At 40.5% G+C, this 16,411-nt stretch overlaps 1 protein-coding gene across 2 annotated transcripts in view; it reads left to right on the forward strand.

Moving 5' to 3' along the window:
• The window catches only part of rassf9 (Ras association domain family member 9), a 64,092-nt gene extending 48,095 nt beyond the window's left edge, over positions 1-15,997 (forward strand). For both annotated transcript variants that reach the window (XM_034175905.1, XM_034175904.1), the window contains exon 2: positions 13,797-15,997. In XM_034175905.1, coding sequence (XP_034031796.1) covers positions 13,797-15,048 — 1,252 coding nt within the window. In that variant the 3' untranslated portion in view covers positions 15,049-15,997. The remainder of the gene's footprint in view (positions 1-13,796) is intronic.
• Positions 15,998-16,411: the final 414 nt, after the last annotated feature.

Here is a 16,411-nt window from a genome sequence, read left to right on the forward strand (position 1 = left end):
CTTGGGGCAACTGTTTGTTGTGATTTGGCGCTATATAAATAAAATTGATTGATAAATTGATTGAGTCTTTGCCATGAAGCTTAAAATTTAGCTCAGGTGCATCCTGTTTCCATTGATCACCCTTGAGATGTTTCTGCAGCAAGGGTGGTGGCCAAGTGGTTAATGCGCTTGGTTTCATTTCAGAAGGTTCCGGGTTCAAATCCCACCCCTGCCACATTTCTCCATGTAATGTGGAGTTGCATCAGGAAGGGCATCCGGCGTCAAACCTGTGCCAATTCAACATGCAGATCCACCTTGGATTTGCTGTGTCGACCTCGAGTGCAAACAAGGGAGCAGCCGAAGGGACTTAACTTTTAATTGGAGACCACCTAGGGTAAATTCAGTTGATTGGACATGATTTGGAAAGGCACACACCTGTCTATAAGGTCCAACAATTGACAGAGCATGTCAGAGCACAAACCAAGCATGAAGTCAAAGGAATTGTCTGTAGACTTCTGAGACCAGATTGTCTCGAGGCACAAATTTGGGGAAGGGTACAGAAAGATTTCTGTTGCTTTGAAGGTCCCAATGAGCACAGTGGCCTCCATCATCCATCAATGGAAGAAGTTCAGCTCCACCAGGACTCTTCTTAGAGCTGGCCGTCCGCCGAAACTGAGCAGTTATGGGAGAAGGGTGGTGACCAAGTCAGGGAGGTGACCAAGAAAAGTCAGATAGTCACTCTGTCAGAGCTCCAGCATTCCTCTCTGGAGAGAGCAGAATGTTCCAGAAGTACAACCATCTTTGCAGCAATCCACCAATCAGGCCTGTATGGTAGAGTGGCCAGATGGATGCTAATTTGCCAAAATTCACCTGAAGGAATCTCAGAAATTGATGAAAAAGATGAGACGATTGAACTCTTTGGTGTGAATGCCAGGCATCATGTTTGGAGGAAACCAGGCACCATCCCTGCAGTGAGGCATGGTGGTGGCATCATCACCCTGTGGGGATGTTTGTCAGCATGTTCAGGATGTTTGTGGGCATTTGAATTTAATATTGCAAAGCACATTTGGTGTACATTTTACATTATATCTCAAGCAAAAGTGTCTAAGTCACTCTCATTTGTGACAATGAGGTGCAAAGTGGCACTCTCAGTGAACAGACTAAGTTTTATCAGCAACTGATCCATATTGTGGATTTTGCAGATGTTTGAGTTTAACATTGAAAAGCCCTTTTCATCTATATTATGTATTATATTTTAGCTTATGAAAAGCCACTTCTAACAGGACTTTGACCTTGACAGTTTTTTCCAAGGTAGAAACTTGTGGAATTGGAAACAAGTGTTGGCAGAGATTTGCGCTCTATGTGCACAGTGCTCTAGTTTTCAGTGTAATTAATTTGTAGCAGAGTGAGGTTGTAAATGGGCTTTGATGACCTATCTCTGAACTATGTATGCAGTTATTTTTTTCTCTCTCTGTCTTTGTCTCAGCAGCCACTGAAATGTGCAGGATGTTGTGTGAGCTTCATTGATTTAGGACAGATATAGAACAAGTACAGGTGTTTCCTCGCCTTGTACTCTCTTCCTGCAGCTGCGCGCTTTGCTTGTCCTCTCTGAAAAACACATTTAATATTTATTCACCTGTTTATTCAATTATGAGTATGTTTCTATTTTCACTCTTTTCCCTTTATTTTTTTTACTTGTCAGTTTTGTGAGATAAAGCATTTTTCACAATGTTGTCAATTTTCTGTGAACTAATGCACATACCTCTGTAAAGTGTTCAGTACGATAGTGTTTATGAATTTTTTTTCTTTATTTGTATATCAGTAAAGCACTGAATTTGAATTTTCCAACATTCATTTTTAACTAGAGCACCCACATTCGTAGAAGCACAAACCTCCACCAACACTAGTTTCTATTTCCACACAATTTTACATTGGAAAAAAGTTTCAAGGCCAAAGTCCTGTTTGAAGTGGCTTTTCATAAGCTAAAATAGATTTGATCAAATGTCAGGAGTATGTAGGGTTTTTTTTTTCAACTTTTTCAGTTTCTGAATTCTTTTTCAGATAATTTTAATAGAACATTGGTTACCTCTGCTGTGCAAAATTTGTCATTGATTTTTGGCACTTGGTTTCTGACTAATAACTGGAAGATAGACAAACAGGCATAAAATTGGAACCTCCATCCAATTTTGGTGGTGTAGTTAAATCCATAATAGAAAAAATGAGAGTGACTGAGGCACTTTTGATTGAGATGTAATGCAAAATGTGTACCAGATGGGCTTTTTAATATTAAATTCCAATGTCCACAAAATACACAATCTGAATTAGATCTAGATCAAACTTTGTCAGGTGATAGTGAGTGCCAGTCTGCACCTCACTTTCAAATGTGAGAGTGATGGGGCATGTTTAAGATAATGTAAAATCTACATTTAATGTAGATTTTACATTTAATGTAGATTTTACATTAAATGTAAGTTTAATGAGTTTCAGTGTTAAATTTAAATTGCCACAAAATCTATAATCCAGATCAGATCTGGAGCAAACTTTGTCAAGTCGATACAGGATACCATCCTACATAACACTCTCAAATATGAAAGACATTTGATTTTTTTTTGACAGAGGTATGAATTTTTGAAAAAGTGTTCAGTGTTAAAGATAGGGATTTTTTCCAGTTTCTTTCCCGACTTTGACCTGTTTTCTATGACCTTGAAAATGTAATCACTTCTTGCCTATCAGGATATGAATCTTCAGTAAAAATTTCATAACAATATTTAAAAAATAGTGGGCTCTAGGTTGTTCACAAACAAACAGTTAAACAGTTGTTCACAAACCAACTAACCTCTGCCAACACGGAGGTTAGTTGGTGACAATGTCAGTCATTTACGTAGCCAATGGGTTTTCCTTCTTGCATTAGGGTTTCACCTTGTCCATACTGTGTAGGGTTAGAGAAATATTTTTTCAGCCTACTGGTCAGGGCCAGTAGCACCAATTTTGTTACTGGTCCTCCTGGTCCAAGTTAGTGGCCCCAGGTATTTGGAAGCTCAGAGCCTCCGCCGACAAGCCTCAGCGTAGCATTAATCATCGCATCATGCGTATGTATTCAGTCAATATTGTGTTTGTTTGGTGACTCAGTAACTTCTGATTTTGGCTTGTTGTCTCACTTTAAATCTACTGTGAGAAACCTTGGAGTAATATTTGATGGCACTTTAAGATTTGATAAATAGATTGACAGCATCTTTTAACCAAAGTGAAGCCTTTTTAAACTGTATAGACCTTGAGAAAGACCCTCATAAGTCTCATCAATTTTACGTTGGAATAGGTCTTGGGCAGATAAACAGAATAATCTGTATCATCCAAACCAGGGGTGGGCAACTTGTTCCAGAAAGGGCTAAGAGGGCGCAGGTGTTCTTTGCAGCCACTGACTCCATCAGGTGATTTCACTGATTAATATCACTTAGAGCAGATGTAATCAGTTAATCACCCCTGATCCAAAGACAGTGTTGAATGTCATCATCTTTTGGGGACTGCTCTGTGAGCTTTATGGCCCAATAACCTTGATCTACCCTGATCTGGTTTTCTGTCCGCATTGTTGTTTGAGTCAGTCTCGCTGAGTGTGTGCACTCTTCCTTGCTTTGAGCCACACACCTTTGCAAAATTATTCCATTTGTTGCATATCTTGCACTGTGTACCTTTTGCTGGGCAGCTGTCTTTTGCTCGATGAGGCTTATTTCAGCAGTAGCCCTGTGTTTTAGGGTGATGATCAAAAACAGTAAAATAAAAACAGTAATGGTAATAACAGTAATTATATAACACAACTTGGTGTTTTAAATGGCTCTTCAGCAAAAACAGTGGCTGCTCCCTTTTCATTGAGATAAATAACATCATATAGTTGTCAGGTTCCTGGTTGTTTGGGTTGTGTCTCTTGTTCTGTATCTGTTCTATCCTTCTGCTTGGGTTTTCTCTGTCCTATTGTTTCTTGCCTTTCTCTCCTGGTTCTTGGTGGTGGGTGTCTCCCTCTGTCTGGCCACACCCTGGTTCTGGGAGTTTCTCCACACACCTGTTCTGAGTTTGCAGTTAATCACCCAGGTGCTTTATAAGCCTCACAGTTTGTCTCTGTCTTTCGCCAGATCGATGTGCCTTGTGCCTCTTTCCAGCTCAGTTCCTTGTGTTTTTGTCTTGATTGCTTCATCGTGTTTTTGATTACCTGCCTGTGAACCTCGACCACGCCTAAGCCTGATGATTTTGTTACTGATGCTTCTTTTGGACTGCTTATCTGTGTACCGACCTCAGCTACCGAACCAAGTAAATGCTTTTGCTCCACTGAGCTGTGTACTCGCGTCCTGCATTTGTGTCCAGCCTGCTTCACCAGCCAAACCTGATAATAGTCAGTCAATAATTATTATAAATCATTAACAAGATTTTAGTTTTATTCAAAAAGACATTTAGAAAGAACTGGACATAGCCGTCCATGGTACATAAGGGTAATCTTTGTGTCGTGTTGCTGCATAAGGTGACAAGACAAAGGCAAGTTTGCCAAATGAATAATTTGCACAATATGACAAACCAGTTGTCTAGTTAGCTCTATGTTAATAACTGAATGAGTCACCTAAGCCATCATTTCAGCAATTGCCCCCCTGAGAAATTTGTCAGGAGCCACCACTGGTTGCTGGGAGTGAAAACTAAGTTCAAAGACTTTTGGATTTTTTTTGTGTAACTGCTGGAGGCATGCTGGATTCGTCTGGCCTCTGCAAAGTTCAGGTATTTGTTTTGCACCACTTGTCTCCAAGGGTCTTCGTAACCATTAGCCAGCCTCTTGCATTTGTGTGACATTCCTGAAGCCTGATTCACTGTGAGTTTACACAATGGCCCATTTGTGTTTTACTGCTGCGTAAGAAGTGGTATCAGACCGTGGAATCAACTCATTGGGGCATAATGTGTGTGCACTTGATTTCTCCTGTTTGAAGAATGGTCACTATATCTCACTTGTATTTGCATGCAGGCTTGTAGTAGCTGTACCATCTTTAGTGGATGTGGTGTTTGTCCACCCACCTTCAAAATCACCTGTGTTAATGTGGACTTCAGACAGACAAGCTTATCGCCTAACAGCAGTACATAGGTACAAATGATAAGATACTCATAAATGGGCTTAAAAAAATCAGATTCAAATCTTTTACTGCATACTGTACCAATATCAGTTTTTTTTTTTTTTTTTACCTATTTGTCTAAGACCATTGCTGTACCATAGAACAAGGGAGGCTTCTTTTTTCATGTTTAGACAGAAATCCATTTAAAATCACTTTATCAGATAAATGCACACGTCTTTCTAAGCTGGCGCTAAAGCCTGTCAGCGCTCACCCTGGTTTGTGATCTGAAACAGATTTTGTCTATTTACCGTACATGAATCCTGACGGTACACAGGATTATCTGCCACAATTTAATGAACTATTTGGCCACAAAACCAACTTCCTGTCAACGCACAGAATCAGTCTGTAATTCACCGCAAAAGGGTTTTTTTTTTTCTATTGATACAACGTGGCTGATCCTTCTCAGGTTTCCTTAGAGGCCTGACTGATGTCTCTGTAATTACAGGCGTATTATATATCAGTTCTGGTTTTGCTTTAAGCAGAGGACTGAGGCATAAACCTGGCACTCATCTGAAGTAAATCAGACTTAACCCGATTAATCAGATAAACTTTTTTCTGAACGCACAGTAGAAAATGCATGGATTATGAGATATCATTCATAGTATTCTACCATAAAATGAATAAATAAATATGTGGCCAATCCCAGTCAGTTGGTATGCAGCGAGGCCACATGCACTTCAATAAAAGTAAGATCTTTTCACGATTTGCATTGTACAGGGAAATGTGAGGAAATGATTTGCTCATTATTTATGTAATTCTACCACGGTCCTGCAAAGCTTGAACAATGGTTTGAAAAACTGCTCACAGAAAAATACAGAGGTATTTTTCATATTAAAGATTACCCAAAGATTAGGATCACTCGCTTACAGCATCGCTACCATCCCCACCAGCAACTGCATGGATGCACACAACATATTCGCATATTTGTACAAGCAAAATTTAAGGTGCATACTTATTGTCAAAATCCCCCCAGGCATCACTGAGATGTCAGGGTACACACTCTTTTTTTCAAAGATAGACTTGACTCCAGACACAATGATAAACCGTGTCCACACAAAAGGAGGAAGGTCGGGCCCGCAGGCTGCAAATTAGCAGTCCTGATTCAGGTGCTGCAGAGTGGAAGGTTTATTAACAAGCTGCTTTCTGGCAAACCCATCGCACAGACCAGCTTAAGAATCACAGGGCTTTATACTTTATTTTTAATGACACTTTACTTTTAAGTGTTCCTGTCTGGTGTGAAACAAAAGTTATTGAGGAGGAGATTTAACAGCAGCAATGGACCACTGGAAGGATAGAAGAGTGTTTCATGAAAAAAAAAAAACATCTGCAGTGCAAAAATATGTTCAAGGAAGTGAAGGGAAATGCTGACTTTTGTTATGTCCATAATCGGGTTATCAAAAAAAATTGATAATTCGATGGTAATCGATACTAAAAATTTGTATCAGATTAGATATTCATTTGCAACTGAATTGATGGCACCAGAGCTGTGTTGTTTTCATCCTTTCACACCGAGCCAATTTAGAGTTGCATAATGCAGCGTACCGACTACACTGAGCTTATGCAGCCCTACGTGGCAATATGCTGAGAGACACAAAGGCACACAAAGGGCTCAGCGAAATGGATGCAAAAAATTCAACGTTTATTTTTTTTTTTTTGGACTTTCTATGTAGAGCACGGACGCAGTGCTCCACAGAAATATGCACAACACTCTGCTACTGTTTGTAAGTCTATGCAACACTGCGCTACTGTACACCAAGCCTCCATAATTGTACACAGCCCTATGCCAGGGTGAAAAATCCTTTTAGGTTGTTTATCAGTACATACCTGCATTGTTAGATTTTATTCATCCCCCTGGACTTTGCTGACAGTGAAGCTTCAAAACCACAGAAGAAGAGGTGGGCCAAGCTTCCACGTCCACTCCTCACAGACGGATCCCCAGGGAGAGGACATGTCCACGTCCAAATAACTACTCATGGATGGATCGCACGTCCGATCGCTGTCTGTAGCTCCGCCTTTAACTCGTCAAGTTCTCTCACGATTGTGGCACATTAAATAAAGTCCATTAATTCCTGGAAATAATGTATTCTGACTTTTAAAAATGTATCAAATCCATCTTTGTGTCCAGTCTGTTAAAACAGCGTCATGGAGCCAAGCTCCTCCCCTGGGCACATTTCTGCCAAGCTCCCCCCTGTGCGCAACTTTTTTTTTGTTTCCCTGTGCACAACTTATGCAGCCATTCCTGCGTACTAGATACACACAATGCAACTCTATGTGGGCCCGGTGTGAAAGGGGCTTTCCTTGTAGTGCTGCAGGCCACTCATTTTAGTTTGAAGCAGATAAAGAACCAGTCATAGTACCTTGCTAGTAGTGGAGTCAAAGACACCCAGCTGTGACACAGCATTTGCCGAAGAGGGAAAAATAATATCACGGAACATTGTTGGATAAGACATGATTGTGTCATTTTAGTGCCGGAGCTGTGATGTTGTGGCATGGGGCACAGCTTCACAGTCATCCCATGCTAATGTTGCTATCAAGACAACTGAGAAAACCAGTGTTGTCAGGTCTGTGGAATCCAGAGTTGGTAGATGTATGCAAAACCAGCCAATTAGCCACTCAAAACCAGCAGAAGAACCAGCACAATACCACAATTCAAAATATACCTAAACAAAATCTGATATGCTCCTTTTAATATCAAACCACATTGCTATCATTGCAAAATGTGTTATGATATCTCCAAAATTTCACCATAAAGTGTTCAATGTGTCGTATTAAAACACCCGCAGACCTGGGAAAACTATGTTCACTTGATAAACTCTGAAAACAGTACAGATGCACGCAGTAACATATTTGAGCATTGTTGTCTTTACAAAGAAGACATAAGTAAGTTGTTTTGAGGGAGTTTTTTTTACACTACTTTAAGCTAGAATACAAAATTTGTAATTTACACAGACACACAAACACATTTTTAAATAATAAAGGTTAGAACAGTCCAAATATTACTGTTGATGTTATTATTTGGATTGTTCTAACCTTTATTATTTAAAAATATGCCTCTTAATTTTTGGCACATTTTTAAATTGTATTGTGACAGCCCTAGTCAATAGGAGTCAAAATATGTGGAGTAGGTGTTAGATTCTGACATCTGCCGCCTTCTATTGCAAACTCTGATGGTTAACTTTGATGTTGACAGAAAGCTGTTTTGAACATTGCACTGATGTCAGCTGACCATAAGATTAAAAAAAATAATAATACTAATAAGCCAGTTACCGTGATCTCAAATAATTTCAAAACTAACTACGAATGTATGTAGAAATAAGAGTGACTCATGAAGCCATATAAACCAGTGTCTGACATGTGAAAAGGAACAAAATGATGATAATATTTAAGAGAGTACACTTTATATGCAGAGGTTGACCATGTAATAGATGGTGGCTGTGCCGGCCACCACCACTTCAGATCTAATTGCGAAGTAAGAAGGTCCACAAAAGTGAAAAAATTAGGCTAATAAACCGGTCTTTTGCTTGTGAAAAGATACAAAATTATTTTAAATAATGTTTAAGATATTACAATTTATAGACAGTGGTTATTCAAATAGTGGATGGCAGCTGCACTGGTCACCATGGCTTTGGAATTCGCTGTTGTTTTTATCTTCAAATGTTTGACATTTTCATTTACTTATTTGATTATTTCATGCTGTGGATGCCTGCACTCCCCAGTGCCTCTGATTTAATGACTTGGTATTAGGTCCAGGACATTACCGGTGGTCTGTTAAACATCTTATAAATGCGTATGTTTGAGTCATCAGTGGTCAATGTTTGAGCAATTTTATGGTCAGACAAAAAGGTAATGAGTACTTTGAGGTTAAATAGCTCAGAACTAAACCACAAGCTGATCATCTCTGAAGAATATGATGGGGAGTACAAAATGATTGAATATATTTTTCTACTCATTACGCTAATGGAAAACCATCAGCATATGATCTGTTTAAAAGGAGACTGCTTTACAATTGTTTTATGAGCAAAACAACCCCAAATATGAATTTTTAGCTGTATTAAATAGTATCTACATTTGAAATGGTGAAAGTTGACATTTTCAACATGCAAGTGTAAAGTATCAAGGTGTCTTTATTAGGGTTCTAGTTTGGACCACTTTTGTGCCAGGTAATTTACATGATCACAGGTCACCGCCAGGGGTCCAGACAGGCCCGGCGCCAGAAAAAAAATATTAAGGGGGCGATGAGTTTATCACAGGGGGCGGGGTCCCCCCCAAAAAAAGTGTGCACCAGAGGGGACGTGCCTCTGGGCGTGCGTAACGAATTGGGTGCACTCCTTGAAAGCTTGTGTATTTAGGCTACACCGTTGTAAGAGACTGACTGAGTAAGAGTAAAGAGTGATGACAGTATTTTTTTATTATTATTTGAATGTATAGACCCTCTTGTCAAGTGATCTCCTGCATACCACAAAACCAAACCAACAACTGATCTGAGAAACGACACGAGACATTAGATTAACCCCACATACAGCCCTCCATCACAAGCGCAAACACAGCGCAATTGGGCATGACAGTCACACAACGGGTCAAAGATAAACCTTTCATGTACATATATTTACAACAATACATAACTTTAATATCTGTCATTGCGGGTGACTGGTTGTGAACGGAGGGACTAAGAAAATGCATACCGCACGACAACACCATGTTATTTGCGTTATTACTGAGATACACAACACGTAACACGTACATAAAAAGTTGGCTCACTTAACTTCTGCTTTGTAGGCTGGTGCGCGTGCTGCTGTTCAAATTCAGCAGTGCGTCCTCATCACGCTGGCTGCTTTAGCTGCTGTTCATTGTCGTATTATCCATGAGAAAATCACCCGGAATATCCATATTGGGACCAAAACACACTTCTTGCATTTTCATCTTTTCCTCTGCGGACAGTTTTTTTTTCCCCCCCCCTCTGCGGACAGTTCTTGGGCTGCGTGCGCTATGACGTCATTTATTTACGCATAGCGGGCGGGTATAGCCAGGTACCATCGACGTAAATCTACGATACCGGCCCAGCAAAGCCCCGGTAAAGTGATAATAATATTGAATAACTAATATTTTGCTATTATTTTCCAGTATTTCTTTTTCTTTCTTTGTTTTTTTATTTTTTTGATAACTCTCACATCCAAGGGGGCGGGATTGATGACGTGAGGGGGCGTCGCCCCCAAACGTCCCCTCGTGGCGCCGGGGTCCAGAGGCCCCCATCCCTCTGAAGTGATAGCGTTTTATATCATTAAAACATTATTGGCGAGCCCAGTTTTAATTCATTTTGAGTTGTTTAGAAGCATCGAAAGCAGACAAAAAAAAAATTACATTTATGTTATAATATTTGTAATATCAAAGTTCTTTTTTGCATGTTTCTGTCAAAGTCTTAGTTTATGAAATAAATAATGTTGAAAAGGTCATGGATAATGTTGAAAAGATTAAAAACACATTACTATTTGATTGGCATAGCATTTGCTGTCTTCTTCAAAAATGACAAACTGAACCTTTAATCCAGTGAAGCAGGCAGTTTTTCTGTCATGACAGTTTTGTTTTTTCAACATTTTTGAGTGGGATTGCATTACTTTAAAAACAAACAATATAACCACTAACTGTCTTGTTTGAATAAGAGCTAACCTGGACTGATTTGATTGTCCAGGTTGCATGAAAAACTTTCTGAATTACCTTTTCCACACTTTCCTGTTACACTGAGGCTTTTAAACAGTTCCTAAACAGTTCCAGTGAAAACTGTTAACTCTTTATTGTGAAAATGAGTGAAGCCCTCCCCCCTCCTCCTGCTCTCTGTCCCTCCCCCTCGCTCTCAATGAGCAAACGGAGCATTTTGGAAACAAGAAGCCTTTAAACTGTAAAATAAACCATAAATTTCTGAATGTATCAACATCTAAGGGACACAGAAGTAACTTAATTATTTAATGAAAGATTTGTAATGGGAGTTAGGAGGGTTTTTTTCTCCTTTCAGCTCAGAGCTGACAGAGCTCAGCGATGCAGAGAGCCACAGTGCTGCAGCACTGTGGTTTCACAGAACACTGACGTCGCTCACTGGTGGTGATTTTCTTCGTATCAAATCTGCCGCAAACAGCAGATTTGATACAAAGAAAATAAGAAATATATTTTCTCTTTAATTATTTGTTTGTAATTTCAAAATAAAGCAAACTACAACTCGATAAATTTGAAATATGATGGAATTGGTACATTTTCAGCAGCATTTCAGTTTGTTTGTTTGTTTTTTTTGCAAAATCCAAGCCGGGCAGGACAGCCAATCTAGACCCGAGAGCCGGGCGGAAATTTTCAGTACCGGTTCAAGTCCAATAAGGTCCTTTAGACCCATCAGGGCCAATGCTTATTCCCAAATTCTATAGTGTGAAGCAGATGAAAGTCTACGATTCCTGCTGGATGGTATGCCACCCTTGGCTGGGGAAGTAACCTGACAAGTAGCATGACTGGGAATAGAACCCAGGTCTACATATTGAGAACCCCTTTTAACACTATTCAAGCACTATTTAATGGGGCTGAAGAGTCATATTTGACTAAAACTTACTATTTTGATTGCTAAAAATAGTGGAACTCTCAGTCGCATTCACCGAATCTTACAAAATTTTGACTTGGACATTTTGACTTTAGCTGTACTAGTCTTGTGGATTAATCTGGTTTAAGTTAAGTTTTGGAAATTCTGAGTCCCTGATCCCTGATATATATATATATATATATATATATATATATATATATATATATATATATATATATATATATATATATATATATATATATATACACTCAACAAAAATATAAACGCAACACTTTTGGTTTTGCTCCCATTTTGTATGAGATGAACTCAAAGATCTAAAACTTTTTCCACATACACAATATCACCATTTCCCTCAAATATTATTCACAAACCAGTCTAAATCTGTGATAGTGAGCACTTCTCCTTTGCTGAGATAATCCATCCCACCTCACAGGTGTGCCATACCAAGATGCTGATTAGACACCATGATTAGTGCACAGGTGTGCCTTAGACTGTCCACAATAAAAGGCCACTCTGAAAGGTGCAGTTTTGTTTTATTGGGGGGGGGTGGGGGGGGTACCAGTCAGTATCTGGTGTGACCACCATCTGCCTCATGCAGTGCAACACATCTCCTTCGCATAGAGCTGATCAGGTTGTCAATTGTGGCCTGTGGAATGTTGGTCCACTCCTCTTCAATGGCTGTGCGAAGTTGCTGGATATTGGCAGGAACTGGTACACGCTGTTGTATACGCCGGTCCAGAGCATCCCAAACATGCTCAATGGGTGACATGTCCGGTGAGTATGCTGGCCATGCAAGAACTGGAACATTTTCAGCTTCAAAGAATTGTGTACAGATCCTTGCAACATGGGGCCGTGCATTATCCTGCTGCAACATGAGGTGATGTTCTTGGATGTATGGCACAACAATGAGCCTCAGGATCTCGTCACGGTATCTCTGTGCATTCAAAATGCCATCAATAAAATGCACCTGTGTTCTTCGTCCATAACAGACGCCTGCCCATACCATAACCCCACCGCCACCATGGGCCACTCGATCCACAACATTGACATCAGAAAACCGCTCACCCACAAGACGCCACACACACTGTCTGCCGTCTGCCCTGAACAGTGTGAACCGGGATTCATCCGTGAAGAGAACACCTCTCCAACGTGCCAAACGCCAGCGAATGTGAGCATTTGCCTACTCAAGTCGGTTACGACGACGAACTGGAGTCAGGTCGAGACCCCGATGAGGACGACGAGCATGCAGATGAGCTTCCCTGAGACGGTTTCTGACAGTTTGTGCAGAAATTCTTTGGTTATGCAAACCGATTGTTTCAGCAGCTGTCCGAGTGGCTGGTCTCAGACGATGTTGGAGGTGAACATGCTGGATGTGGAGGTCCTGGGCTGGTGTGGTTACACGTGGTCTGCGGTTGTGAGGCTGTTTGGATGTACTGCCAAATTCTCTGAAACGCCTTTGGAGACGGCCTATGGTAGAGAAATGAACATTAAATACACGAGCAACAGCTCTGGTTGACATTCCTGCTGTCAGCATGCCAACTGCACGCTCCCTTAAATCTTGCGACATCTGTGGTATTGTGCTGTGTGATAAAACTGCACCTTTCAGAGTGGCCTTTTATTGTGGGCAGTCTAAGGCACACCTGTGCACTAATCATGGTGTCTAATCAGCATCTTGATATGGCACACCTGTGAGGTGGGATGGATTATCTCAGCAAAGGAGAAGTGCTCACTATCACAGATTTAGACTGGTTTGTGAACAATATTTGAGGGAAATGGTCATATTGTGTATGTGGAAAAAGTTTTAGATCTTTGAGTTCATCTCATACAAAATGGGAGCAAAACCAAAAGTGTTGCGTTTATATTTTTGTTGAGTATATATATATATATATATATATATATATATATATATATATATGTGTGTGTGTGTGTGTGTGTATACACACACAGTATATATATAATCAGTTAATCAACTATTTGAAGTGTACAGTGGTTAACATTAATTACGATCAGTTATGCTCACTGGTTTCCTTGCTATCAGGACATTGTTTTTTTTGTTTTTTCTTGTTGAAGACACTTCTAACCTTTGTCTTCTTCTTGCATAGGGCAAAAGAAGAAGAACCTGTGGTAGGCAAAGAGATCCAGGTGACTATGTGCAATGAGGAGAAGGTTGTTTGTGGAGTAACAAAGCACACAACATGTGCCGATATGGTTCAGGCATTGCTGGAGGATCACAAGACAAACCCAGAGGCAAAGCGGCTGCTGCATGGAGATCCCAGTGAGTTCTGTCTTGTAGAGCGCTGGAAGGGATTTGAAAGAGCGCTACCCCCTCTTACCCGAATTCTGAGGCTGTGGTATGCTTGGGGTGACCAAAGACCCTTCATCCAGTTTGTTTTGGTCAAAACCAGTAATTTTGTGCCGCAGGCAGGTAGGAAGGTTGGAAAATCCAAAGGAGCCAAACCGAAGAGATTAGTTCACAGTCAAGCTCAGCCTGCCTACTCTATACCAGCGGAGAAGCAGAAGCGTATGGTATTTAAAGCTTTCCGCAAGCTTGAGAAAATCCACAAGAAGAGCAGGAGCTCTCCAGAGTCTGAACAGATTGATCAGATGGTCCAACTGATTCTCACCCAGGACTACACCATCAGGGAGCAGATCCAGCAAATGAGGGAGTTGGATATGGAAATTGAGCAGTTTGAGTTGCAAAAACAGAGGGAAGCTGATCCCGAGAGCTCACCGACTCCTGAGAATATAGATGGGTGCTGCGAGGAGCAGCTGCTGGAGTATCTATATACCAGTGATGGAGTCAAGGAGTTGGACCTGCAGGTTCAGAGGCACCAGAACCTCATCCTCCAGCTGTCCCAGGACATTGACGCTGAGCTGAGGGCTAACTTGGCCTTCCTGCTCAGTCAAGATGAGGAGATTGACCAGGAAGAAGGAGCCGCAGGTGGTTCCTGGATCCCGTGTGAAACAGACCCATCATTCTATGCTGCCGAACTTGAGATGCTGCAATCTGAACTGAATTACAGCCTCTTCGCTGGTGTGTCCCTTCATAACCAAGCTGCAGAAGTAGACAAGCAGCTGAGGCACTACAACACTACACTGGTCTCCAAGGACCAGGAGTGTCGGCAGCTCGCTTCCCAGTTGAGCTTGTTACGTGTCACAGATAACACAGAAGAAACTTCCTGTTCCAGCCCTCCAAAAACTGAGACTCAGTGCAGTGTTTCAGAGACGGTGAAACTCAAACACAACATGGATGGAACAGACACAGACTCGGACACTGGGATTAGCTCCACACACAGTCAAGACTCCCTGTCACCCTGCCTTGACTTCCCTCCCCCACTCGACACAGATGTTTGAAGCCCACAGTTCAGCCAACAGCGCCGGTCCAGCTCTGCTCGTCAGCTGGGTTTCCCCTCTTTTAGGAGTCGGTCTCACTGGCAGCTTGACTGTGAAGTTTCATACTCCATTTTGTTTCAGTGTAATTTGCCACAAAAGGGATTCATGCATGAAGGTTCAATATTCATATTGACATATTTAATGTGGAGTTCAGGTTTGAACTCTGAAATTCAAATTTGCATTGTCCCTCAGTCACAAGCAGTAAGTGCAAACAGTGAAAATGTTTTTACATTTATTTATTTTGTTTATCTTGCACAGACCCATCGTATCTCATAATGGTAAATGAAAGACATCATGGGGCTGATGGTGTCCTGCGCGCACTACACACCATGATATAAATGTACAAGTAAATATACACAGTATGTCTGTCATGGTGTTTTTGGCTGTGACTTCAACACATAACATCTGTGGGACTTCATTATGAAGTCATTCATACCAATCAATCACAAATATTTTGCTGATCAGTATAAGCTTTAGATCATCCATCATCTGGTTGTTGAGAGCTATTAAAAAAGGGTGTGTTTTTTGTTACTTTGGACCATGTTTTCCTTGACCTTTGACCAAACTACTCTAAAAGCTAATCACCTCTAGAGATTTATGCAAGCAATGTTCCCAACAAGTTTGAAGGAAGTCCGCCCAGCTGTTTTTGAGTTATCTTGTCTACCATCACACACACACCAGTGAACACAATAACCTGCTATCACTGCTTTTCCATCTCGCACTGTAAAAAAACACTACTACCATGTTACTAGTTTTCCAAGCTATTTATGAAAGTTAATTTCTTTGTACAGTTTTTATTAACATGTTTTATATTAAAACAATTTATGTGAATGTAGCATTTAGAACTTGTTTAAAAATTATCTGAAAGTTTCCAGAATGCTATACTGACAATACATCTGCTGCAAGACCATCAGCATGCTTCATGTTCTGATAACCTGATGAACATTTATTGATCACATACTTCACTGATGATAAGTTTTGTACCACAAGCATGATGCTGCATTTATTGTATTTTTGAAGTGGTTGTAACTTGAAATTGCATCATTTTCAGCATCTGCACTTTTAAGCTTGATGGTTAATTAATATTACTGTGTCCATGAAACCCACTGACTCATTTTCTACATTGTCATTACATGTTACATTTCAAAATGTCTTCACACAAGAATAAAACATTTGAGAGCATCATTTGTAGCGACTGAATCTTTACCAATGTAGCAAAGGAATTAGCTGTTATTCTAATCCAATTACTTTTTTTCTGTGAATCTGATTGGTTAAGTGTTTGAGATTTCAGACCATATAATGTCAGGGTAACAGTGGCAAAATA

The sequence above is a fragment of the Thalassophryne amazonica genome, chromosome 8, assembly GCF_902500255.1.
Source record: "Thalassophryne amazonica chromosome 8, fThaAma1.1, whole genome shotgun sequence".
NCBI classification, from domain to species: Eukaryota; Metazoa; Chordata; class Actinopteri; order Batrachoidiformes; family Batrachoididae; genus Thalassophryne; species Thalassophryne amazonica.